General features: G+C 45.4%; 1 protein-coding gene across 3 annotated transcripts; it reads left to right on the plus strand.

Moving 5' to 3' along the window:
* The first annotated feature begins 2,293 nt into the window (after positions 1 to 2,293).
* On the plus strand, positions 2,294 to 27,441 carry LOC110487207 (NACHT, LRR and PYD domains-containing protein 12-like). Of its 3 annotated transcripts, none has more exons than XM_036939911.1 (15): positions 2,294 to 2,355; positions 7,834 to 7,876; positions 8,773 to 9,233; positions 13,134 to 13,249; positions 13,460 to 13,503; positions 13,854 to 14,096; positions 14,237 to 14,299; positions 19,286 to 19,328; positions 20,546 to 22,339; positions 22,554 to 22,727; positions 23,380 to 23,553; positions 24,601 to 24,774; positions 25,425 to 25,598; positions 26,139 to 26,188; positions 26,572 to 27,441. In XM_036939911.1, exons 3-15 carry the CDS (start codon positions 8,826 to 8,828, stop codon positions 27,144 to 27,146), a joined length of 4,032 nt encoding a protein of 1,343 aa, XP_036795806.1. In that variant the 5' UTR covers positions 2,294 to 2,355; positions 7,834 to 7,876; positions 8,773 to 8,825; the 3' UTR covers positions 27,147 to 27,441. The 3 variants fall into 3 exon arrangements, with proteins under 3 accessions (XP_036795806.1, XP_036795808.1, XP_036795809.1); XM_036939913.1 differs by having other exon boundaries at positions 13,170 to 13,249; XM_036939914.1 differs by lacking the exon at positions 23,380 to 23,553.
* Positions 27,442 to 27,908: the final 467 nt, after the last annotated feature.

The raw sequence follows: 27,908 nt of genomic DNA on the forward strand, positions 1-27,908 counted from the left end.
GTTATAACTAGTGATTATGATTAATTGATTGTTTTTTATAAGCTAAGTTTAATGCTAGCTAGCAACTTACCTTGGCTTCTACTGCATTCGCATAACAGGCAGGCTCCTCTTGGAGTGCAATGTAATCAGGTGGTTACAAGCGTTGAACTAGTTAACTGTAAGGTTGCAAGATTGAATCCCCCGAGCTGACAAGGTGAAAATCTGATGTTCTGCCCCTGAACAAGGCAGTTAACCCACTGTTCCTAGGCCGTCATTGAAAATAAGAATGTGTTCTTCACTGACTTTCCTAGTTAAATAAAGGTATTCAATAATTTTTTTTTTTTTAATCTGCAAATCGGCGCCCAAAAATACAGATTTCCGATTGTTATGAAAACTTGATATCGGCCCTAATTAATCGGCCATTCCGATTAATCGGTCGACCTCTACTCTTTTGTGCTTTCTTGAGTGAGGCAGCTCCAAAATGCAGGTGTTTCAGCCTAGCTCAGTGCTTTCTGTGGTGGTGTAGCAGCCAGCGGAAAATACGGTTGGTATTGCTCTCTAGTTGAATACGGTTGGTATTGCTCTCTAGTTGAATACGGTTGGTAATTCTAGTTGAATACGGTTGGTAATTACCAAATACGGTTGGTATTGCTCTCTAGTTGAATACGGTTGGTATTGCTCTCTAGTTGAATACAGTTGGTATTGCTCTCTAGTTGAATACGGTTGGTATTGCTCTCTAGTTGAATACGGTTGGTATTGCTCTCTAGTTGTATACAGTTGGTAATTACCAAATACGGTTGGTATTGCTCTCTAGTTGAATACGGTTGGTAATTCTAGTTGAATACGGTTGGTAATTACCAAATACGGTTGGTATTGCTCTCTAGTTGAATACGGTTGGTATTGCTCTCTAGTTGAATACGGTTGGTAATTCTAGTTGAATACGGTTGGTAATTACCAAATATGGTTGGTAATGTTCTCTAGTTGCACCGTGATTGGCTCAGTGTTCTGTCACTCATGTGGACACTACGTCACCGCAAAATCTATGGGGAGTGCTCGGAAATTCAAGCCCCTTGGGTGCTGCCATTGTGTTACATTTGAAGTGCCCATCCAAGAAGGCTCAAAGTCATTGGCCACATATACAGTGGGGCAAAAAAGTATTTAGTCAGCCACCAATTGTGCAAGTTCTCCCACTAAAATAGATGAGAGGCCTGTAATTTTCATCATAGGTACACTTCACGTGGAAAGTCGTGCATTACATAGACTACAGTTTCACGTGGAAAGTCGTGCATTACATAGACTACAGTTTCACATGGAAAGTCGTGCATTACATAGACTACAGTTTCACATGGAAAGTTGTGCATTACATAGACTACAGTTTCACATGGAAAGTCGTGCATTACATAGACTACAGTTTCACATGGAAAGTCGTGCATTGCATAGACTACGGTTTCACGTGTAAAGTCGTGCATTGCAATACATATAAAGTCGTGCATCACATAGACTACAGTTTCACATGGAAAGTCGTGCATTACATAGACTACAGTTTCACATGGAAAGTCGTGCATTACATAGACTACAGTTTCACATGGAAAGTCGTGCATTACATAGACTACAGTTTCATAGACTGCAGCTGTCTATCGTTGTTTCTAATTGGGAATCAAACTTAGGCAGCCTTTTTCCACCTGTGATTTTTGGGTAGTTGTTTTCTGTATAATTGATTTGATTTGCCTTACAGAACTGTTTGTTCTTCTTTGTTATTTTGTTCGAATGTTTTTTGATTAAATAAAAATCATGAACACTTACCACGCTGCGCTTTGGTCCATGCCTTCCAACGAGAGACGTGACAATTATGTGTCATGTTTTGTGTTGACCGCAGGAGGGGTAGCTGCTGCTTTTGCAACAGCTGATGGGCATCCTAGTAAAATACCAAATACCAAACGGTTGGGATGGTGTTCTTCGGCTTGCAAGCATCCCCCTTTTTCCTCCAATCATAATGATGGTCATTATGGCCAAACAGTTCTATTTTTGTTTCATCAGACCAGAGAACATTTCTCCAAAAAGTACGATCTTTTTCCCCATGTGCAGTTGCAGAACACGCCTCCTTCCTGAGCGGTATGACGGCTGCGTGGTCCCATGGTGTTTATACTTGCGTACAACTGTTTGTTGTTCTGCTTCTCAACCAGGGACAAATGATGATATGACTATTATGCAAATTAATTTGTTTGAAATAAAAACAGAAAGATTTAGAAAAGGGAACTTTTTATAACCCTGTGTGTGTGTTTCTGACCTGTGACCTTGTTATATTTCCATCTGTAGACGATGATCAGGCTGATCACCAGCAGTAACACTACCAGACTAACCATGATGACCACTGAGGTACCTGGAACACACACACACACACACACACACACACACACACACAGATAGACAGACAGAGGTACAAACACAAAGTATATAATTTGTTATACTAGTTTAGGAAACATGTTGATGTATTCACCATTGACACACATTAAACAAACGTTTGCCAGGTATCCCTCGCAAGATTTCCCAACAATATTTATTTTCCCAACACACAACCAGATGTGCCAGGAAGCCAGGCCTTCCATTTACTAGCTTTTACTATCCTATAGAATATTCACAATGTCACGCCCAGTGACAAGGTAATAGTGTCATGTACTGTCATGTTGTCTTGTCTCTGTCCTTTCCCTTCACCCTGTCTCCCTCTGCTGGTCGTGTTAGGTTACCTTTTCTCCCCCGCTTTCCCCCAGCTGTCCCTTGTCTCCTCTAACTACCCATTCACCCCGTTCCCCACCTGTTCCCTTTTTTCCCTCTGATTAGGTCCCAATATCTCTCTCTGTTTCTGCTCCTGTCCTTGTCGGATTCTTGTTTGTTTGTGTCATTCATGCCTGAACCAGACTGTCGTCATGTTTGCTGTAACCTTGTCCTGTCCTGTCGGAATCTGCCGGTCCATCTGAGCCTACCTATGTTTGGTAATTAAAGAAGCTCTGTTTAAGTTGATTCGCTTTTGGGTCCTCATTCACGCACCGTAACAGAAGAATCCGACCAAGAATGGACCCAGCGACTTCGGATCCTCTCCACTCAGCCGTCGAGATCCAGGGAGCGATGCTAGGCAGACACAAGCAGGAATTGTCTGCTGCTCGACATGCCGTTGAGACCCTGGCCACCCAAGTCTCCAACCTCACAGAACAGGTTCACCATCTCCGCCTCGATCCACCGGCCACTTCCAGGGCTTTCGAATCTCCGGAGCCCAGAATCAATAACCCGCCGTGTTACTCTGGGGAGCCCACTGAATGCCGCTCGTTCCTCACCCAGTGTGATATTGTGTTTTCTCTCCAGCCCAACACTTACTCCAGGAGCACTGCTCGTGTCGCCTACGTCATATCTCTCCTTATTGGACGGGCTCGTGAGTGGGGCACGGCAATCTGGGAGGCAAGGGCTGAGTGTACTAACCAGTATCAAGACTTTAAGGAGGAGATGATACGGGTTTTTGATCGATCTGTTTTTGGGGAGGAGGCTTCCAGGGCCCTGTCTTCCCTATGTCAAGGCAATCGATCCATAACAGACTACTCTATTGAGTTTCGCACTCTTGCTGTCTCCAGTGGCTGGAACGAGCCGGCCTTGCTCGCTCGTCTTCTGGAGGGTTTCCGCGCAGAGGTAAAGGATGAGATTCTCTCCCGGGAGGTTCCTTCCAGCGTGGATTCCTTGATTGAACTCGCTATTCGCATTGAGCGACGGGTTGATCTTCGTCACCGAGCTCGTGGAAAGGAGCTCGCGCTCTCCGTCGCCTCCCTCTCCGCATCACTACCATCTTCCTCTGCCGGCTCGGGTGCTGAGCCCATGCAGCTGGGAGGTATCCGCATCTCGACTGAGGAGAGGGAACGGAGAATCACCAACCGCCTCTGTCTCTATTGCGGTTCCGCTGGTCATTTTGTCACTTCATGTCCAGTAAAAGGCCAGAGCTCGTCAGTAAGCGGAGGGCTACTGGTGAGCGCTACTACTCCTGTCTCTCCTTCAAGATCCTGCACTACCTTGTCGGTCCATCTACGCTGGACCGGTTCGTCAGCTTCCTGCAGTGCCTTAATAGACTCTGGGGCGGAGGGCTGTTTTATGGACGAGACCTGGGCTCGGGAACATGACATTCCTCTCAGACAGTTAAAGGAGCCCACGGCCTTGTTCGCCCTGGATGGTAGTCCTCTCCCCAGGATTCAGCGTGAGACGCTACCTTTAACCCTCACTGTTTCTGGTAATCATAGTGAAACCATTTCTTTTTTAATTTTTCGTTCACCTTTTACACCTGTTGTTTTGGGCCATCCCTGGCTAGTTTGTCATAATCCTTCCATTAATTGGTCTAGTAATTCTATCCTCTCCTGGAACGTCTCTTGTCATGTGAAATGTTTAATGTCTGCTATCCCTCCTGTTTCCTCTGTCTCTTCTTCACAGGAGGAGCCTGGTGATTTGACAGGGGTGCCGGAGGAATATCACGATCTGCGCACGGTGTTCAGTCGGTCCAGGGCCACCTCTCTTCCTCCACACCGGTCGTATGATTGTAGTATTGATCTCCTTCCGGGAACCACCCCCCCCCGGGGTAGACTATACTCTCTGTCGGCTCCCGAACGTAAGGCTCTCGAAGATTATTTGTCTGTAGCTCTTGACGCCGGTACCATAGTCCCCTCCTCCTCTCCCGCCGGAGCGGGGTTTTTTTTTGTCAAGAAGAAGGACGGGTCTCTGCGCCCCTGCATAGATTATCGAGGGCTGAATGACATAACAGTGAAGAATCGTTATCCGCTTCCTCTTATGTCTTCAGCCTTCGAGATCCTGCAGGGAGCCAGGTTTTTCACTAAGTTGGACCTTCGTAACGCTTACCATCTCGTGCGCATCAGGGAGGGGGACGAGTGGAAGACGGCGTTTAACACTCCGTTAGGGCACTTTGAATACCGGGTTCTTCCTTTCGGCCTCGCTAACGCTCCAGCTGTCTTTCAGGCATTAGTCAATGATGTCCTGAGAGACATGCTGAACATCTTTGTTTTCGTTTACCTTGACGATATCCTGATTTTTTCACCGTCACTCCAGATTCATGTTCAGCACGTTCGACGTGTCCTCCAGCGCCTTTTAGAGAATTGTCTTTTTGTGAAGGCTGAGAAGTGCACTTTTCATGCCTCCTCCGTCACATTTCTCGGTTCTGTTATTTCCGCTGAAGGCATTAAGATGGATCCCGCTAAGGTCCAAGCTGTCATTGATTGGCCCGTCCCTAAGTCACGCGTCGAGCTGCAGCGCTTTCTCGGCTTCGCGAACTTCTATCGTCGTTTCATCCGTAATTTCGGTCAGGTGGCAGCTCCTCTCACAGCCCTTACTTCTGTCAAGACGTGCTTTAAGTGGTCCGTTTCCGCCCAGGGAGCTTTTGATCTCCTCAAGAATCGTTTTACATCCGCTCCTATCCTTGTTACACCTGACGTCTCTAGACAGTTCGTTGTCGAGGTTGACGCGTCAGAGGTGGGAGTGGGAGCCATCCTTTCTCAGCGCTCCCTCTCTGACGACAAGGTCCACCCATGCGCGTATTTTTCTCATCGCCTGTCGCCGTCGGAACGTAACTATGATGTGGGTAACCGCGAACTGCTCGCCATCCGGTTAGCCCTAGGCGAATGGCGACAGTGGTTGGAGGGGGCGACCGTTCCTTTTGTCGTTTGGACTGACCATAGGAACCTTGAGTACATCCGTTCTGCCAAACGACTTAATGCGCGTCAGGCGCGTTGGGCGCTGTTTTTCGCTCGTTTCGAGTTCGTGATTTCTTATCGTCCGGGCTCTAAGAACACCAAGCCTGATGCTTTGTCTCGTCTCTTCAGTTCTTCAGTAGCCTCCACTGACCCCGAGGGGATTCTCCCTGAGGGGCGTGTTGTCGGGTTGACTGTCTGGGGAATTGAGAGGCAGGTAAAGCAAGCACTCACTCAAACTCCGTCGCCGCGCGCTTGTCCTAGGAACCTTCTTTTCGTTCCCGTTCCTACTCGTCTGGCCGTTCTTCAGTGGGCTCACTCTGCCAAGTTAGCCGGCCACCCTGGCGTTCGGGGTACGCTTGCTTCCATTCGCCAGCGTTTCTGGTGGCCCACCCGGGAGCATGACACGCGTCGTTTCGTGGCTGCTTGTTCGGTCTGCGCGCAGACTAAGTCCGGTAACTCTCCTCCTGCCGGCCGTCTCAGGCCGCTTCCTATTCCCTCTCGACCGTGGTCTCACATCGCCTTAGATTTTGTCACCGGACTGCCTTCGTCAGCGGGGAAGACTGTTATTCTTACGGTTGTCGATAGGTTCTCTAAGGCGGCTCATTTCATTCCCCTTGCTAAGCTTCCTTCTGCTAAAGAGACGGCACAAATCATCATCGAGAATGTTTTCAGAATTCATGGCCTTCCGTCAGACGTCGTTTCGGACAGAGGTCCGCAATTCACGTCTCAATTTTGGAGGGAGTTTTGCCGTTTGATTGGGGCTTCCGTCAGTCTCTCTTCCGGCTTTCACCCCCAGTCTAACGGTCAAGCAGAACGGGCCAATCAGACTATTGGTCGCATCTTACGCAGTCTTTCTTTTCGCAACCCTGCGTCTTGGTCAGAACAGCTCCCCTGGGCAGAATACGCCCACAACTCGCTTCCTTCGTCTGCGACCGGGCTATCTCCTTTTCAGAGTAGCCTCGGGTACCAGCCTCCGTTGTTCTCATCTCAGTTCGCCGAGTCCAGCGTCCCCTCCGCTCAGGCTTTTGTCCAACGTTGCGAGCGCACCTGGAAGAGGGTCAGGTCTGCACTTTGCCGTTATAGGGCGCAGACTGTGAGAGCTGCTAATAAGCGTAGAACTAAGAGCCCTAGATATTGTCGCGGTCAGAGAGTTTGGCTCTCCACTCAGAACCTTCCCCTTAAGACGGCTTCTCGCAAGTTGACCCCGCGGTTCATTGGTCCATTCCGTATCTCTCAGGTCATTAATCCTGTCGCAGTGCGACTTCTTCTTCCGCGATATCTTCGTCGCGTCCACCCGGTCTTCCATGTCTCCTGTGTTAAGCCCGTTCTTCGCGCCCCCGCTCGTCTTCCCCCCCCCCCCCCCCCATCCTTGTCGAGGGCGCACCTATCTACAGGGTCCGTAAAATCTTGGACATGCGTCCTCGGGGCCGTGGTCATCAGTACCTAGTTGACTGGGAGGGGTACGGTCCTGAGGAGAGGAGTTGGGTTCCCTCTCGGGACGTGCTGGACCGTGCGCTGATTGATGATTTCCTCCGTTGCCGCCAGGTTTCCTCCTCGAGTGCGCCAGGAGGCGCTCGGTGAGTGGGGGGGTACTGTCATGTACTGTCATGTTGTCTTGTCTCTGTCCTTTCCCTTCACCCTGTCTCCCTCTGCTGGTCGTGTTAGGTTACCTTTTCTCCCCCGCTTTCCCCCAGCTGTCCCTTGTCTCCTCTAACTACCCATTCACCCCGTTCCCCACCTGTTCCCTTTTTTCCCTCTGATTAGGTCCCAATATCTCTCTCTGTTTCTGCTCCTGTCCTTGTCGGATTCTTGTTTGTTTGTGTCATTCATGCCTGAACCAGACTGTCGTCATGTTTGCTGTAACCTTGTCCTGTCCTGTCGGAATCTGCCGGTCCATCTGAGCCTACCTATGTTTGGTAATTAAAGAAGCTCTGTTTAAGTTGATTCGCTTTTGGGTCCTCATTCACGCACCGTAACAAATAGGGACTTAAGTGGACAGATATGCAAGTGATAATGTTGCCAATAACTGAGGACATGTAGGCAGTGTTATGTTCATGAAAGAAACTGAGGCTGGTTTGCTGTAGAACAGGCTAAATTAAAACATTCAATATTCTTTTTACAGTATGTGCACACAGTTTGGACAATATTTGGACACACCTGTTAAGGTAAGCTACACAGTTTTACCATAGAACAGTCCAAGGTACAGTGTTTCACCTCTCTCTCTCTCTCTCTCTCTCTCTCTCTCTGTATAACATGTGGATCTTCTTCCCTATCATGGTTTGAAAAATGTAGTCTATGTAATGCACGACTTCCCATGTAAAACTGTAGTCTATGTGATGCACGACTTTATATGTATTGCAATGCACGACTTTACACGTGAAACCGTAGTCTATGCAATGCACAACTTTCCATGTGAAACTGTAGTCTATGTAATGCACAACTTTCCATGTGAAACTGTAGTCTATGTAATGCACGACTTTACACGTGAAACCGTATTCTATGTAATGCACAACTTTCCATGTGAAACTGTAGTCTATGTGATGCACGACTTTACACGTGAAACCGTATTCTATGTAATGCACAACTTTCCATGTGAAACTGTAGTCTATGTAATGCACGACTTTCCATGTGAAACTGTAGTCTATGTAATGTACAACTTTCCATGTGAAACTGTAGTCTATGTAATACACTACTTTCCATGTGAAACTGTAGTCTATGTAATGCACGACTTTACATGTGAAACTCTAGTCTATGTAATGCACGACTTTACATCTTAAACCGTAGTCTATGTAATGCACGACTTGTCATGTGTGTGAGATCCTCACCTGATCCACAGTGGTTTTCAAACCTCCTCAGGGACTCCCAGACATTCCAAGTATTTGATCTATTTCAGAACTAGCTCACGTGATTCAACTTATCAACTAATCATCAAGCCCTTGACTAGGTGATTCAGGTGATCTAGTTCAGGGCTACAACAGAGTGGTGAAACGTCTGGTGGTCCCTGAGGAGAGGTTTGAGAACCACTGTATTAACAAGCCCTCATCTCTGTATCGCCGGACAGGTGAATAAACAAAGAGCTTGGTTTATGAATGCTGCTATAGAAACATTGACAAAATGCCAGATGAAAACACTACACCAAGAGTTGGCCACAGGAGTCGTGCATCGCCCAAAGCCAGGGAGGAACAGTTTCCTGATACAAAGGAGAAAAATGGACTATTATTTTGCAAAGCTTGCAACTGTCTACTTGACCACATGAGGAAGAAATCAATAGACGCACATCTGGCTTCTGCCCGTCATTTAGCAAAGAAGAAAGCTAAGGATGAGGGCAAAGAATTGGCCAATGACATTCAACCAGAGTATCTTAACACAGTATGGAGTGAAGAGGTTCTCCGTTGCCAAACATGCAAACGTGCTCTTGACCACACATGGAAACCATCAGTGACCAGACACCTGACAGCGTGTAAAAGGAAAGCTGAACATGAGGATGACTGGAAACCCGAAAGGAAAAAGACCTCTTCACTTGTGAGTCACCTTAAGATACTCCATTAAATCTCTGTAGGAATAACCCTTGTGGAAAAAACACATGAATTTTACGTGATCACGTGATCCTATGTGAAGTTAATGTGATAACATGTGACAACATAAAAGCAACATGTGATAACATAAAACTACATACAGTGCCTTGCGAAAGTATTCGGCCCCCTTGAACTTTGCGACCTTTTGCCACATTTCAGGCTTCAAACATAAAGATATAAAACTGTATTTTTTTGTGAAGAATCAACAACAAGTGGGACACAATCATGAAGTGGAATGACATTTATTGGATATTTCAAACTTTTTTAACAAATCAAAAACTGAAAAATTGGGCGTGCAAAATTATTCAGCCCCTTTACTTTCAGTGCAGCAAACTCTCTCCAGAAGTTCAGTGAGGATCTCTGAATGATCCAATGTTGACCTAAATGACTAATGATGATAAATACAATCCACCTGTGTGTAATCAAGTCTCCGTATAAATGCACCTGCACTGTGATAGTCTCAGAGGTCCGTTAAAAGCGCAGAGAGCATCATGATGAACAAGGAACACACCAGGCAGGTCCGAGATACTGTTGTGAAGAAGTTTAAAGCCGGATTTGGATACAAAAAGATTTCCCAAGCTTTAAACATCCCAAGGAGCACTGTGCAAGCGATAATATTGAAATGGAAGGAGTATCATACCACTGCAAATCTACCAAGACCTGGCCGTCCCTCTAAACTTTCAGCTCATACAAGGAGAAGACTGATCAGAGATGCAGCCAAGAGGCCCATGATCACTCTGGATGAACTGCAGAGATCTACAGCTGAGGTGGGAGACTCTGTCCATAGGACAACAATCAATCATATATTGCACAAATCTGGCCTTTATGGAAGAGTGTCAAGAAAGCAATTTCTTAAAGATATCCATAAAAAGTGTTGTTTAAAGTTTGCCACAAGCCACCTGGGAGACACACCAAACATGTGGAAGAAGGTGCTCTGGTCAGATGAAACCAAAATTGAACTTTTTGGCAACAATGCAAAACGTTATGTTTGGCGTAAAAGAAACACAGCTGAACACACCATCCCCACTGTCAAACATGGTGGTGGCAGCATCATGGTTTGGGCCTGCTTTTCTTCAGCAGGGACAGGGAAGATGGTTAAAATTGATGGGAAGATGGATGGAGCCAAATACAGGACCATTCTGGAAGAAAACCTGATGGAGTCTGCAAAAGACCTGAGACTGGGACGGAGATTTGTCTTCCAACAAGACAATGATCCAAAACATAAAGCAAAATCTACAATGGAATGGTTCAAAAATAAACATATCCAGGTGTTAGAATGGCCAAGTCAAAGTCCAGACCTGAATCCAATCGAGAATCTGTGGAAATAACTGAAAACTGCTGTTCACAAATGCTCTCCATCCAACCTCACTGAGCTCGAGCTGTTTTGCAAGGAGGAATGGGAAAAAATTTCAGTCTCTCGATGTGCAAAACTGATAGAGACATACCCCAAGCGACTTACAGCTGTAATCGCAGCAAAAGGTGGCGCTACAAAGTATTAACTTAAGGGGGCTGAATAATTTTGCACGCCCAATTTTTCAGTTTTTGATTTGTTAAAAAAGTTTGAAATATCCAATAAATGTCATTCCACTTCATGATTGTGTCCCACTTGTTGATTCTTCACAAAAAAATACAGTTTTATATCTTTATGTTTGAAGCCTGAAATGTGGCAAAAGGTCGCAAAGTTCAAGGGGGCCGAATACTTTCGCAAGGCACTGTATTCATTTGTGGAGGTCCATCATACAATTCATACAATATTTGCAAAATGCACAACATGTTATGAATTTTCCAAAATGGATATGTTGTGAATTCTAATTTGTTGTTGCTAACGTTAGCTAGCTGGCTAACGTTAACCAGGCTAGGGGTTAAGGTTTGAGTTAAGAGTTAGGTTAAAGGGTTAAGGTTAGGGGAAGGGTTAGCTAACATGCTAAGTAGTTGCAAAGTTAATAATTAGCTAAAATGCTAAAGTTGTCCATGATGAAATTTGAACAACCAGCCTTTAGGTTGATAGATGTTTACGTTATATTGGTTTTCTGTATAGTTGTCTAATGTTGGTGGGCCGTATTGTTCTGTTTTAATGTTACTCCTGAATCACTATGATAATATAATAGTTTTTATTGAGTGTATTATACAAAGCTGAGATTTACTTTGAAGTCCAAAGTTTAAGAATACAGATGAAGTCAGTCATTGACACAGACATAGTGGCATAGCAGGACGATTGGAATGCCGTGAACCAAAAGGTTGTGAGTTTGAATCCCAGGTGAGGACATGTTGAATAATAGTTACTGTATAAATACACATACACAATGTAATTGTATATGTCAAATATGCACGTTGAAAACACTGTAGCCTAAACCCCACTCTCCCCCTCCCAACCCCTCTCTCCTAAACCCCACTCTCCCCCTCCCAACCCCTCTCCCCCCTCCCAACCCTCTCTCCTAAACCCCACTCTCCCCCCTCCCAACCCCTCTCTCCCCAACCCCACTCTCCCCCTCCCAACCCCTCTCTCCTAAACCCCACTCTCCCCCCTCCCAACCCCTCTCTCCCCAACCCCACTCTCCTAAACCCCACTCTCCCCCCTCCCAACCCCACTCTCCCCAACCCCACTCTCCCCAACCCCTCTCTCCCCAACCCCACTCTCCTAAACCCCACTCTCCCCCCTCCCAACCCCTCTCTCCCCAACCCCACTCTCCTAAACCCCACTCTCCCCCTCCCAACCCCTCTCTCCCCAACCCCTCTCTCCCCAACCCCACTCTCCTAAACCCCACTCTCTCTCCCCAACCCCACTCTCCTAAACCCCACTCTCCTAAACCCCACTCTCCCCCTCCCAACCCCTCTCTCCTAAACCCCACTCTCCCCCTCCCAACCCCTCTCTCCTAAACCCCACTCTCCCCCTCCCAACCCCTCTCTCCTAAACCCCACTCTCCCCCTCCCAACCCCTCTCTCCTAAACCCCACTCTCCCCCCTCTCAACCCTTCTCTCCTAAACCCCACTCTCCCCCCTCCCACCCCCTCTCTCCTAAACCCCACTCTCCCCCTCCCAACCCCTCTCTCCTAAACCCCACTCTCCCCCCTCCCAACCCCTCTCTCCTAAACCCCACTCTCCCCCTCCCAACCCCTCTCTCCTAAACCCCACTCTCCCCCCTCCCAACCCTCTCTCCTAAACCCCACTCTCCCCCCTCCCAACCCCTCTCTCCCCAACCCCACTCTCCCCCTCCCAACCCCTCTCTCCTAAACCCCACTCTCCCCCCTCCCAACCCCACTCTCCTAAACCCCACTCTCCCCCCTCCCAACCCCACTCTCCCCAACCCCTCTCTCCCCAACCCCACTCTCCTAAACCCCACTCTCCCCCCTCCCAACCCCTCTCTCCCCAACCCCACTCTCCTAAACCCCACTCTCCCCCCTCCCAACCCCTCTCTCCCCAACCCCTCTCTCCCCAACCCCACTCTCCTAAACCCCACTCTCCCCCCTACCAACCCCACTCTCCCCAACCCCACTCTCCCCAACCCCTCTCTCCCCAACCCCACTCTCCTAAACCCCACTCTCCCCCCTCCCAACCCCTCTCTCCCCAACCCCACTCTCCTAAACCCCACTCTCCCCCCTCCCAACCCCTCTCTCCCCAACCCCACTCTCCTAAACCCCACTCTCCCCCCTACCAACCCCTCTCTCCCCAACCCCACTCTTTAAACCCCACTCTCCCCCTCCCAACCCCACTCTCCCCCTCCCAACCCCTCTCTCCTAAACCCCACTCTCCCGCTCCCAACCCCTCTCTCCTAAACCCCACTCTCCCCCCTCCCAACCCTTCTCTCCTAAACCCCACTCTCCCCCCTCCCAACCCCACTCTCCTAAAGCCCACTCTCCCCCCTCCCAACCCCTCTTTTCTTCAGCCCTCCACTCAACTTCCCTCTACATCTTCCCAATCCATCTGCCCCTTTCCAAAAGCCTCACGAAGCAGTGTGACAGAAAGGTAAGACATATTAATACATTAGATCATATCATTCCTGTTAACATGATTATTTCCTGTTATGCTGTGTGACCTCTCTAAGACTCTTTACCAGCACAGCACACATTCAGAACAGTCTAACAACTCTTTCACAAATAGAACACCATGTACCAAAACTAAATTTTTGTTCGCCTCAAACACAAAACGCTTTTTTCCATGTTTGTCATTTTTCAGACCGACCCAGTCACTTGATCTGAGTGAGACAGAGAAGAGAAGAGGTAAAGCTGTGTGTCTAAACTGAGATGGTATTCTGGAGATTTTTCTCCTTATACTGTAAAGTAACTGTTTCCCATAACCCCTCTCTCTAAACCCCCGATTGAAGGCCAGAAATGGTCTCCTTATAAAGTAATGGTTATTTTGTACCATAGCCTACTGAATATAGCTTTATCTTTCTACTATTTCTATATATTCTATCTTAAATGAGTCTCGTATGTAAAATAAATACTGTTCAGTTACCTATATATTTATCATGTTTTGATGTGTTTCTGACCTGGATTTGTTTGTAACACATGTATGTTTTTGTACGGTGTGTGTGTGTGTGTGTGTGTGTGTGTGCATAATGCTCCAGATGCTAAATTTGTGGATGATAACAGGGCTGAGCTCATTCAGAACGTTACCACGGTGATGCCCATATTAGATGACCTGCTCAAGTGGGGTATGATCCATAGTGAGGCGTACTCTAACATCCGTGCTGCCCGGACCAGCCAGGAACAGATGAGGGAGCTGTACATCACATTAAAATCAGATAAAGTCAAATCAACCTTCTACAGGATCCTCCAGGAGAAAGAACATAATTTGATCCAGGAGCTAGGTAGGTCTGTCTCTCTCGCTCTCTAACTCTCTCTCTCTCTCTCTGTCTCTCTCTCTCATCAGTGTCCTCTAAACCACATATGATACCGCTGACTGAAGTCTGTTGGAATTACAGTAGAATATATTCTTCTTTCCTTCCAGGTGGGCCTGTCTGTATGGAGGTGGATTGCTATGGACAGACTATGTGCATTGGGCAGAGCAGCGGTATGTCTGATAAGGCTAACCTCACACACTGTATACTGTACACACACACACACACACACACACACACACACACACACACAACTTTAAAGTTGTATTAGTCGTATGTAAAGGATACACATGGTATACGACAACAATAAGAAATATGAAAAGATAACAACATAAAGTGAACGGCTCAGTGGAATAGAACTAAGCAACAAGGCCCGAGGGGGTGTGGTATATCTAAGCAACAAGGCCCGAGGGGGTGTGGTATATCTAAGCAACAAGGCCCGAGGGGGTGTGGTATATCTAAGCAACAAGGCCCGAGGGGGTGTGGTATATCTAAGCAACAAGGCCCGAGGGGGTGTGGTATATCTAAGCAACAAGGCCCGAGGGGGTGTGGTATATCTAAGCAACAAGGCCCGAGGGGGTGTGGTATATCTAAGCAACAAGGCCCGAGGGGGTGTGGTATATCTAAGCAACAAGGCCCGAGGGGGTGTGGTATATCTAAGCAACAAGGCCCGAGGGGGTGTGGTATATCTAAGCAACAAGGCCCGAGGGGGTGTGGTATATCTAAGCAACAAGGCCCGAGGGGGTGGGGTATATCTAAGCAACAAGGCCCGAGGGGGTGTGGTATATCTAAGCAACAAGGCCCGAGGGGGTGTGGTATATCTAAGCAACAAGGCCCGAGGGGGTGTGGTATATCTAAGCAACAAGGCCCGAGGGGGTGTGGTATATCTAAGCAACAAGGCCCGAGGGGGTGTGGTATATCTAAGCAACAAGGCCCGAGGGGGTGTGGTATATCTAAGCAACAAGGCCCGAGGGGGTGTGGTATATCTAAGCAACAAGGCCCGAGGGGGTGTGGTATATCTAAGCAACAAGGCCCGAGGGGGTGGGGTATATCTAAGCAACAAGGCCCGAGGGGGTGTGGTATATCTAAGCAACAAGGCCCGAGGGGGTGTGGTATATCTAAGCAACAAGGCCCGAGGGGGTGTGGTATATCTAAGCAACAAGGCCCGAGGGGGTGTGGTATATCTAAGCAACAAGGCCCGAGGGGGTGTGGTATATCTAAGCAACAAGGCCCGAGGGGGTGTGGTATATCTAAGCAACAAGGCCCGAGGGGGTGTGGTATATCTAAGCAACAAGGCCCGAGGGGGTGTGGTATATCTAAGCAACAAGGCCCGAGGGGGTGTGGTATATCTAAGCAACAAGGCCCGAGGGGGTGTGGTATATCTAAGCAACAAGGCCCGAGGGGGTGTGGTATATCTAAGCAACAAGGCCCGAGGGGGTGTGGTATATCTAAGCAACAAGGCCCGAGGGGGTGTGGTATATCTAAGCAACAAGGCCCGAGGGGGTGTGGTATATCTAAGCAACAAGGCCCGAGGGGGTGTGGTATATCTAAGCAACAAGGCCCGAGGGGGTGTGGTATATCTAAGCAACAAGGCCCGAGGGGGTGTGGTATATCTAAGCAACAAGGCCCGAGGGGGTGTGGTATATCTAAGCAACAAGGCCCGAGGGGGTGTGGTATATCTAAGCAACAAGGCCCAAGGGGGTGTGGTATATCTAAGCAACAAGGCCCGAGGGGGTGTGGTATATCTAAGCAACAAGGCCCGAGGGGGTGTGGTATATCTAAGCAACAAGGCCCGAGGGGGTGTGGTATATCTAAGCAACAAGGCCCGAGGGGGTGGGGTATATCTAAGCAACAAGGCCCGAGGGGGTGTGGTATATGGCCAATATACCGTGTCTAAGGGCTGCTCTTAGGCACAAAGCAATGTGGAATGCCTGGATACAGCCCTTAGCAGTGATATATTGGCCATATACCACAGACCCCCAATGTGCCTTATTGCTATTATAAACTGGTTGCCAACATTAATAGAACAGTAAACAAGTATTTTTGCGTCATATCCGTGGTATGTTTAAGCAATAAGGCACGAGGGGGTGTGGTATATGGCCAATATACCACAGCTAATGGCTGTTCTTATGCACGATGCAAACGGAGTGCCTGGATACAGCCCTTAGCAGTGATATATTGTCCATATACCACAGACCCCGAGGTGCCTTATTGCTATTATAAACTGGTTAACAATGTAATTAGAGCAGTAAAAATACATGTTTACTTATACCCTTGGTATACGGTTTGATATACCATGGCTGTCAGCCAATTAGCATTCAGGGCTCGAACCACCCAGTTTATATTGTCTGATATACCACAGCTTTTAACCAATCAGCATTCAGAACCCAAACCACCCAGTTTATAATAAACATTTAATAACAACTATAATATTATAATACAGGAAGGCACAATTTATAGTACAATATGTACGTGTGTTTTGTCAATTGTGCACAGTATTTAGCAATAATAATTAAGCAGTTGTGATGTGTGTGTAGTGTGATGTGTGTGTGGAGGAGTGAGTGCATGTGTGCTAATCTGTGAAAAGTCAGTGCAGGTGGTCAGTCCAGTTCAAATGTTCAGCAGGCTTGTAGATAGAAACTGTTTCTGAGCCTGTAGGTGTGGGGTCTTTGATGACGCTTCTGGACTTCCTCAGACACACTTTCTCTTGTAACTTTACTTATTGAAGTTTTAAAGTGTGTTGTTCTTTCCAGTGGATGACGACACACAAAGAGTTAAAGAGAAACATAAAGCCAGTCTGAAGAAGAGGTTTGGATTTATGTTTGAAGGCACCGCAGTGGAACAAACTCCCCTCAACAGCATCTACCGGTACGCACAGCTCTACCTCACACAAGGACAGAGTGAAGGGGTTAATAACGAACATGAGATCCGGCAGATTGAATATACACGCAGGACAAAAACATCTACAGACACTCCAATCAACTGCAAACCCAAAATCTTCAAACCCTTATCTGGAGAAGAGAGTGAAAAGGAGAGACCCATCCGAACTGTGCTGACGAAGGGCATCGCTGGCATTGGAAAAACATTCTCTGTGCAGAAGTTCATACTTGACTGAGTAAAGCCAATCAGGATATTAATTTCATATTTGTGCTCTCTCTCTGAGAGCTGAATCTGATTCAAGATGACCAGTACAGTCTTCATGGACTTTTGCGTTACTTCCACCCTGAACTTACAGAGATAGAAGAGGCAAAGATACATGATACCTGCAAAGTCATGTTCATCTTTGACGGTTTGGATGAAAGCAGACTGCCATTAGGTTTTCACCAGAACAAGAAGTTGAGTGATCTGAGACATCAGTTGACAGGTTGATGACAAACCACATTGAGGGGAATCTACTCCCTGAAGCTCCAATCAGGTCCCCCATGAGTACATCAACAAGGTGACAGAAGTACGAGGGTTCAATGACAAACAGAAAGAAGAATACTTTAAGAAGAATGTTGAGGATGAGAACCGGGCCAGGAGAATCATCTCACACATTAATACATTACTGCCAGGTTTCTTGAGCAAATGTTGAGTGAAGATGAGAGTGGAGAGATCACAACTCTTGACTGAGATGTACAATCACTTGCTGCTCATTCGGACAAACCTGAAAAGCAATAAGTATGATGGGAAAATGAGACAGATCTGGTCATGATCATAGTACGAAACAAAGAATCCAGTATTTTATTGATACTAGTGGGGGAAAAGTTTATTGTGCATTGATAAGGACACCAAAGACATAAAACAAGATGAAGATGAAGACAGTGTTTCTAAAAGACTATTTCACACAATAGCCTGCTGAATTTGCAAGATAACTTTTCCTTCATTTTGATTTTGGCACAAATTAGAATGTGGCAATAACTTGCCCATGATTGATGGTTTCAACTTTGTCTCAATGAAGAGTTAGGCTTTTGACCAGCCACATGAGACATGCACGTGTAATTACAAGCCTGCTAGAGTTCAGCGAACAGCCGGACGAGCAACATCCACAGTTGCAGTACGGTTGAAACCTGAGCTGGAATGTGAAGCTAACTGAAGCTGGTTAGCTTTAGAAAACCCAGACTAGATGCAGCTTGTAGGATACCAATCTAGTTAAATGTAGCCAACATTAGGGGGTGACGACTGCCCCTTTTCATTGAAGCCATGAAGTTCAAGGCTGACCATGGTACTGCAGGCAATGTTTGCAGAAAACAGGATCCCCCATCATGGTGAATGGGGAAATAGCAATCTTCTTGGGCAATCTTTGTGTAAATAAATAAATTGAAGACAATCATTGTAACAATAATTGCTTCTAATACATCAGATGTATTTCTTCAATCGGTTATTTTAAAATAGCACATAGAATAAGTTATAAGCATAATTTAGTTGCTAATGGCAGCCTGCAGTACCCCGGTTGGCCTTCAATTTGAGATACTCCATGAGAGGGGGCAGCACTGGGTTAGCCTGTAACGTCACTTCCTGGAGTAGCTCAAACTGCGTCAGAGACGGAAGAGGAAGCGAGACAGCCCACTCGCTGTTTTTTTTTGGGGGGGGGGGGGGGGGGGGGGGGGTTGTTTTTTGGTTAAATGAAAGTCAATGAACTAAGTATACCAGACCCAGCTGCTATTGCATTGGTGTTTATGGGATACCCACCCAGTTAAGTAGACCGGAACTGACTATGTTTTTCAATGGTAGAAGGCCTCAGCGAACTATCTTCATTTATCCAACATCTTTGACTGTGCATGTTGTGTATCCATGAGATGACATTTTAACCCGACTTCCTTGGCTTCAAATGTGCCATTGAGGAATGATTGGTGTCACGTGATCGGTGGCTTTGTCCATGCATATATACCGTCATTGGGTTGAATACAAATCTTACAATTTTGTGTTGTAATTTGAAATTATTTTATGTTAAAATGTGCCAACTTATAAGTTGGCCATAGGGTGATATTATTATATGTTTTTTGTCCAACTGCAAGTCATTAGTACATTCATTTGTTTTACAGAGAGTTGTTTGAGATCACATGAGCAAAATACATGTAATTACTTTGTTTTGTTTTTAGAATAGCTTACATGACACATCTAAGTGATTGGTATACATGTTTGAATCCTAAGCAACATTCTCTTTGTTATTTATGCAGAGTGCCTACCACAGGCCCAACAAAACCGTCAAACCGTCAAACGGTAAGAAAACAACATATGTTTACTTGCTATTTATTTCCTATCAGAAATGTTCAAAGAGCACAGGATTATTGCATGATTTTGTGTCATTTAGCAGACGCTCTCATCCAGACAGAGTGACTTACAGTATCTGCAAGTTCAGACACACCTCAGTGATGAACAATTAAAAGCAGTGGGTAGCCATTCTATCGCCTCTGACCAGAATATTGTCCGTAATTTTCCATTAATTTCTTGACAATTCTACACGTTGTATCGGCTCCAACAGCCACTGTTCTTCTCAACCCACAATGTGATCACTAACACATTACAGCCCCCTGCTGCTTTTAGCCATTCACTGCAGTGTCCCCTTTCATACCTAAAACTTAATAATAAAGCTGTAATTTCCATTTTATACCTAACAAAAGCATAAGATCAGATTAGAATCAGATCTGGGCATGTTGTATCTAGCTTACACCTGGCATTAATATGTTTTGTTTGTGTCATCACTGTGCTTGGATTTTGTTGGAATGTTTTTATTAACGTTGTATAGTTGCTCCCCCTTCCCCCTCCCCCTTCAAATTCAGTGAGGCAGAATGTTGCTAGGCTTTAGCAAACATACTAATTGTCTCAAATGTGTTCACACCACATAATGGACAGAAATACCTTTTCCGCATTTTGGAATTTGCCATTCAAATAGCCTGGATATCAACGAACTGCCAACACACAGGAATGCACACAAACAAACTTTGCAGTCCTGCTTAAAGGCACTTACCAAAAGTATTTTTACAGCCTTGAAGAGGATTTATTCTTGTTTAAATACCAAGTCTCTCTCTCTACAGTCAACTCACTGTGTCTGCCAGACCCCTTCATAGTCTGTCTTAAAGGGAGGTGTGACATTTTGGCTAGCTGTTACTATAGACAGTCAATATGCTAAATCTATAAACAATGGGTCCAGAAACTACCTCCAACTTCCCTCAAACTGCACAAAGAGACGCTGAAAAGTTATCTATGAGTTAATCTGACTCTGGGTAATAAAAAAGGGCTTATAGTTGCCAAAATGTCGCAACATCCCTTTAAGACTCATGTATGTCTTCTGGTTCAGTCAAACATCCGCTCCTGTCAGCTCAGGGTTATACGTCCTCATCCGTTCACTTACTTTGAAAGGTACAAAGTACACATGTTAATAAGCATATACTGTATATACTGGACCAGTCACTGATGTTGTATTTCTCTCCTTGTAGGCATGTAGCAGATTATGTCTCAATAGCCATACAGAAACACAAAGCAGAACTGAGGGAGAAGTATAAACATGTTTCTGAGGGTATTGGAAAAGAAAGAGATTCAGAAGTCTTCAACAAGATCTTCACAGAGCTCTACATCATAACTGGAGAGAGTGAAAGGCTCAATAGTGAACATGAAGTGTCGCAACTTGAGGATACATCCCAGCTAAAAGCAGACAAAATCAACTGCAATGACATCTTCAAACCCTTACTTGGAAAAGAGAAAGGAGAGAAGAGATCCATCAGAACTGTGCTGATGAAGGGCATCGCTGGCATTGGAAAAACATTCTCTGTGCAGAAGTTCATCCTCGACTGGGCAGAAGGAAAAGCCAATCAGCATATACATTTCATCTTTGTCCTTCCTTTCAGGGAGCTGAATTTGATCCGAAGACCTCACAGTGTTCACAGTCTTCTGAGTAGCTTCCATCCTGGTCTCAAAGAACTTGATAGTCCTACCTATAAAGTAATGATAATCTTTGATGGTCTTGATGAAAGCAGATTTAAATTGGATTTCAAGAATAACGAGACTTTGTTTAAAATAACAGATGAACAAATGGTGAATGTGTTGTTAACAAACATTATCAAGAGAAAGCTGCTTCCTGAAGCTCTCCTCTGGATAACCTCCAGACCAGCAGCAGCCAATCAGATCCCCTGGGAGTACATCGACCAGGTGACAGTAGTACGAGGTTTCACTGATGAACAGAAAGAAGAGTACTTTAAGAAGAAAGTCGGGGATGAGAAGCTGGCCACAAGAATCATCTCACATGTAAAGATGTCAAGGAGTCTACACCTCATGTGCCAAATCCCCATCTTCTGTTGGATTGCTGCCATGATTCTTGGAAAGATGCTCAGCAAAAACAGCCGTGGAGTCCCTAAAACTCTGACTGCCATGTACACACACTTCTTAGTCACCTTGACTGACTTGAAGGGCCAGACAAATCACACAAATCCTCAGAAGGTCTTGAAACAAAACAGATTGTTAATTTTAAAACTCGGACGCCTGGCCTTTAATCATCTGGGGGAGTCTCAAATGTTTAATGAAAACGACCTGGCAGACTGTGGCATCACTGATGAGGAACGGGAAGGATCTCTATACTCTGCAATGTTCACAGAAATCTTTAAAAAAGAGGATGTGTTTTACGGGGAACTGGTGTACTATTTTGTCCACCTAACCATCCAGGAGTTTTTTGCATCTCTTTTTGTGTTTCATTGTTTCATAAGCAATGAAATGAAGGATCTGGAGTCTTTCATCGATGTCAAGTTCAGAGGTCAGCCTAAAGTGCATACTTTCCTAGAAAGAGTGGTGAATAAAGCTTCAAAAAGTGAGAATGGACATCTGGACCTCTTCGTCCGCTTCCTTCATGGCTTCTTATTGGAATCCAATCAACAGCTTCTGGAAGGCCTATTGACAAGGTCGAAGGATGCTGAAGAAACTTCCAAAAGTGTAGAGGAAATAAGGAAATACCTCAAGTACATGGCAACACAGGACATCTCTCCTGAAAGATGCATTAACCTGTTTCACTGTTTGATTGAAATGGGAGACAGGTCATTGAATAAAGACATTCAAGCATACCTCTCACATAAGGCTATGAAGAAAAGTTCAGTTGAACTCACACCAGATCACTGCTCAGCATTGGCCTCTGTGCTTCTAAAGTCAGGGGAGGAAGTAGATGTGTTTGACCTGAAGAAATATAAAGCATCATGGGAGAAGCGTAGGAGACTGGTCCCAGCTGTGACATGCTGCAGAAAGGCTTTGTGAGTATTATAATCGAATGTGACATTGGACTTTAGCCTTGGGATTCAAATGGATCTGTACGTATTTATTTGTTAGATTAATTCTATTGTTGACGTTAGTGTTTTTTCATGGTGGTTTATTTATTTTGAATGGTGTGACTGTGAAATAGAATATTTTGAATGTTTTACTCTATTCAGGATGAAATGTTTATTTTGTTGTTTCACAATTTTACAGACTTGCTGGCTGTAGACTCACAAATGAGACTTGTGAAACAGTGGCCGTTGCACTAAGATCAGCAAATTCACCCTTGAGAGAACTGGACCTGAGTCACAATGACCTGCAGGATTCAGGAGTGAAGCAGCTCTCTGATGGACTGAAGGATCCACACTGTCAACTAGAGATACTGAGGTGTGACAAATTGTTTGTTCTCACATTTCGAGGCCTACTTTGTTTACTGTCATACAACATGTTAATTTTTGATCACATTAATTATTTAGGTTAAATCAATATATTTTAAAGGTTTAGATAGCTGGATAGACTAACTTACCTAGCAATCTAAAAAATGTTAGCTGTCATGGGCTAATTGAATGATTGACATTTACTGACATAACAAGAGAAAAACTGCTGATGTACAGCCACGTTTAGAAATTCCATCTTGTGTATTCTACTGTTCTTACTCTCAAGTTGACGACCCAACTGAGTTCTGTCCACGGGGCCCTAAGTGGCCCCTTATGTCGATTATTAGTAGGGCCCTGGTGTAAACACACATCGCCGAAAAGAAAAGCAGACATCAAGTTTCAAGTTTTAATGTCACATGAACAAGTACAGTGAAATGCCTTTCTTGCAAACTCAAAACCCAACAATGTAGTAATCAATGACAATGTAATACTGTATGTATAGGGGTAAGTTGACTAGGCAACCGTTCCAGAAGCATTTCGCTACACTCACAATAACATCTTCTAACCATGTGTATATGACCAATAACAATTTATTTGATTTAGGGCCTCGCCACTAGGGGGCAGCAGTTTGCATGTAAAAACATGGTGGCTTCTCTCTGCAGGCTGTCTGGCTGTCATGTCACACATGGAGGCTGTGCTTCTCTGGCTTCAGCTCTGGGGTCAAACCCCTCCCACCTGAGAGAACTGGACCTGAGCTCCAATCACGCAGGAGACTCTGGAGTGAAGCTGCTCTCTGCTAGACTGGAGGATCCACACTGTAGACTGGAGAAACTCAAGTTAGTACAGTTACTTTGCAAATCTAGTTTTACATTTTTTTTGTAGTGTCATTACTTTTTTTATTCTAAATCAAAATGTTATTTCACTGAGAGTTCTTGTGAAGCGTTGGCCTCAGCCTTCAGCTCAAACTCCTCTCCCCTGAGAGAGCTGGACATGAGTCACAATGACCTGCAGGATTCAGGAGTGAAGCTGCTCTCTGCGTGACTGGGGAATCCACACTGCACATTTGAAACTAAGTTCAGTATTCTAGTACTCTTCAGGAATGCCAGAGATGCCTGCACACTGTTATATTTGCACCTGTGAAAAGATTGATCACTGTGATGTAGGACTTCCAGATTAAGCCTGTGGCTCTGCTGCCTACTGACACCAACCTCCTATTAGAGAGACAAGGCAACCTCCCAGAATGTTCCAAACAGAGGACTTTATTGACATGATGGGAATGATCTAAAACAGACTAGAAACATGGATCAATACAATAAACATGAATAAGGCAGGTTATTACAGAGTGACTGTATTTAAGTAGTGAATGGGGAATGGTATCACACAGTAGAACAGCAAGAACAAAGGAAAACAAACAGATAATTGGAAATACTGACTAGCTGTTGCAGAAAATATTTAGTAATAACACAACAGTAGTAAGTTGGAGAAACTAGGCAACACCAGCTATACTCAAGAATGGGGCGGCAGCGTAGCCTAGTGGTTAGAGCGTTAGACTAGTAACCGGAAGGTTGCTGGATCTAATCCCAGAGTTGGCAAGGTAAAAATCTGTCATTCTGCCCCTGAACATGGCAGTTAACCTGCCTGTTCCTGGGCTGTCATTGAAAATAAGAATTAGTTCTTAACTGACTTGCCTAGTTAAATAAAGGTTACAAAATAACAGCAATAAGAACAGATAACAAATTTACATTCTTTCACGTTGCCTAAAGCCATACAGTAAATATTCTCAGCACTTTAAAGCACATCTTTGAAAAGGAAAGCAGGCATCAGTTCTAGAGGGCATTCTATTCAGGATGAAATGTTTATTTTGTTGTTTCACAATTTTACAGACTTGCTGGCTGTAGACTCACAAATGAGACTTGTGAAACAGTGGCCGTTGCACTAAGATCAGCAAATTCACCCTTGAGAGAACTGGACCTGAGTCACAATGACCTGCAGGATTCAGGAGTGAAGCAGCTCTCTGATGGACTGAAGGATCCACACTGTCAACTAGAGATACTGAGGTGTGACAAATTGTTTGTTCTCACATTTCGAGGCCTACTTTGTTTACTGTCATACAACATGTTAATTTTTGATCACATTAATTATTTAGGTTAAATCAATATATTTTAAAGGTTTAGATAGCTGGATAGACTAACTTACCTAGCAATCTAAAAAATGTTAGCTGTCATGGGCTAATTGAATGATTGACATTTACTGACATAACAAGAGAAAAACTGCTGATGTACAGCCACGTTTAGAAATTCCATCTTGTGTATTCTACTGTTCTTACTCTCAAGTTGACGACCCAACTGAGTTCTGTCCACGGGGCCCTAAGTGGCCCCTTATGTCGATTATTAGTAGGGCCCTGGTAAACACACATCGCCGAAAAGAAAAGCAGACATCAAGTTTCAAGTTTTAATGTCACATGAACAAGTACAGTGAAATGCCTTTCTTGCAAACTCAAAACCCAACAATGTAGTAATCAATGACAATGTAATACTGTATGTATAGGGGTAAGTTGACTAGGCAACCGTTCCAGAAGCATTTCGCTACACTCACAATAACATCTTCTAACCATGTGTATATGACCAATAACAATTTATTTGATTTAGGGCCTCACCACTAGGGGGCAGCAGTTTGCATGTAAAAACATGGTGGCTTCTCTCTGCAGGCTGTCTGGCTGTCATGTCACACATGGAGGCTGTGCTTCTCTGGCTTCAGCTCTGGGGTCAAACCCCTCCCATCTGAGAGAACTGGACCTGAGCTTCAATCACCCAGGAGACTCTGGAGTGAAGCTGCTCTCTGCTAGACTGGAGGATCCACATTGTAGACTGGAGAAACTCAAGTTAGTACAGTTACTGTAAAACTCTTGTTTTTATTTTTGTAGTCTATCCTATTTGAACCTGACCAGAAACAGAATTCCAAACAGTTTTGTAACTGATGTTGTAAATGATTGTCTTGTTGGTCTGAGAACAGTCAGGTTCTGATTTCATACAGGCTGGACTAGACTACACTTCATACAGGCTGGACTAGACTACACTTCATACAGGCTGGACTAGACTACACTTCATACAGGCTGGACTAGACTACACTTCATACAGGCTGGACTAGACTAGACTTTATACAGGCTGGACTAGACTAGACTTCATACAGGCTGGACTAGACTAGACTTCATACAGGCTGGACTAGACTTCATACAGGCTGGACTAGACTTCATACAGGCTGGACTAGACTACACTTCATACAGGCTGGACTAGACTTCATACAGGCTGGACTAGACTACACATCATACAGGCTGGACTACACTTCATACAGGCTGGACTAGACTACACTTCATACAGTCTGTGTGTCACTCACTCTGTCTGTTCCTCTGTCTCTCCCACAGTGTGGACCATAATGAAGAGTTCTGGGTTAAACCACAGCTGATGAAAAAATGTAGGTTTCTCACACACACACACATGAACGAGGATGACTAACAGAGATACAGGTCATGATGTCATACAAACAGTTTGTTTCGCTGTCCTGTTCCGCGCACGCACGCACATATATACATCTACAGATAGACACACACAAACACACACAGCCAGACAGCCAGGCACACACACATACACACACACAGCCAGGCACACACACATACACACACACAAACGCACACAGCCAGGCACATACACATACACACACACAAACACACACAGCCAGGCACATACACATACACACACACAAACACACACAGCCAGGCACATACACATACACACACACAAACACAAAGTTCTGATCCAGCCCATTCCCTCTCCTCTAACCTCTCCTCTTGTCTGCAGATGCCTGTGATCTCACACTGGACCCAAACACAGCACACAGAAACCTCTCTCTGTCTGAGGGGAACAGAAGGGTGGAGAGGGTTAAAGAGGAGCAGCCGTATCCTGATCATCCAGAGAGATTTGATCACTATACCCAGGTGTTGTGTAGAGAGGGTCTGACTGGGCGCTGTTACTGGGAGGTAGAGTGCAGTGGGAGGGTTGTGATATCGGTAACATATAAAAGCATCAGCAGAAAAGGAAGAAGTTTTGCCTGTGGGCTTAGAGTCAATGACAAGTCCTGGTGTCTGGAGTACTCTGGAGATCGTTACACTGCCTGCCACAATAGGGAAGTGACACATATACCTGCTCTGCCCGTCAACCCTCCTCAACCCCAGAGAGACCTGTCCTCCTCCCCTCCATTCCCCAGAGTAGGAGTGTTTCTTGACTGGCCGGCCGGCACTCTGTCCTTCTACATGGTCTACTCTGGCACAATGACCCACCTGCACACATTCCAGACCACATTCACTGAGCCCCTCGACTCAGGGTTTGAGGTTTGGAATGAGGGCTCTTCAGTGTCCCTGAGCCAGGTAGAGTAGAATCCTTTGTCCTGGAGGAACACCTGGGTCTCCATGGAAACACAGTTACACTCTCGTCACGCTTCGGCCACACATAAGACATGGAAAAATGTGTAGATTTCAGGAAATTAACATTTAAACTGCAAAATAAATTATTATAAAATGTATATAATTGCCACCTATGAAATTTGTGGGACTGGACCTTCTCAAATAGTACTTGACTAAGCAATGAGTTCAAAGGAATTGTCCGTAGAGCTCCGAGACAGGATTGTTTCGAGGCACAGATCTGGGGAAGGGTACCAAAAAATGTCTGCAGCATTAAAGGTCCCCAAGAACACAGTGGCCTCCATCATTATTAAATGGAAGAAGTTTTGATCCACCAAGACTCTTCCTAGAGCTGGCTGCCCGGCCAAACTGAGCAATCGGGGGGATAAGGGCCTTGGTCAGAGAGGTGACCAAGAACCCGATGGTCAGAGTTCCTTTGTGGAGATGGGAGAGCCTTCCAGAAGGACAACCATCTCTGTAGCACTCCACCAGTCAGGCCTTTATGGCAGAGTGGCCAGACGGAAGCCACTCCTCAGTCCTCACTCCTCCTCACTCCTCACTCCTCAGGAGTGGTTTTGTGACAAGTCTCAGAATGTCATTGAGTGGCCCAGCCAGAGCCTGGACTTGAACCCGATAGAACATCTCTGTAGAGACCTGAAAACAGCTGTCCAGCGACGCTTCCCATCCAACCTGACACAGCATGAGAGGATCTGCAGAGAAGAATGGGAGAAACTCCCC

The sequence above is a fragment of the Oncorhynchus mykiss genome, chromosome 13, assembly GCF_013265735.2.
Source record: "Oncorhynchus mykiss isolate Arlee chromosome 13, USDA_OmykA_1.1, whole genome shotgun sequence".
NCBI classification, from domain to species: domain Eukaryota; kingdom Metazoa; phylum Chordata; class Actinopteri; order Salmoniformes; family Salmonidae; genus Oncorhynchus; species Oncorhynchus mykiss.

Coding starts and splice junctions, on each gene's coding strand:
- LOC110487207 (XM_036939911.1), top strand. CDS start 8,826: ATGCCAGATGAAAACACTACACCAAGAGTTGGCCACAGGAGTCGTGCA. Junction 19,329..20,545: donor AACCGTCAAACCGTCAAACG/GTAAGAAAACAA, acceptor CTCTCCTTGTAG/GCATGTAGCAGATTATGTCT. Junction 23,554..24,600: donor TGTAGACTGGAGAAACTCAA/GTTAGTACAGTT, acceptor ACAATTTTACAG/ACTTGCTGGCTGTAGACTCA.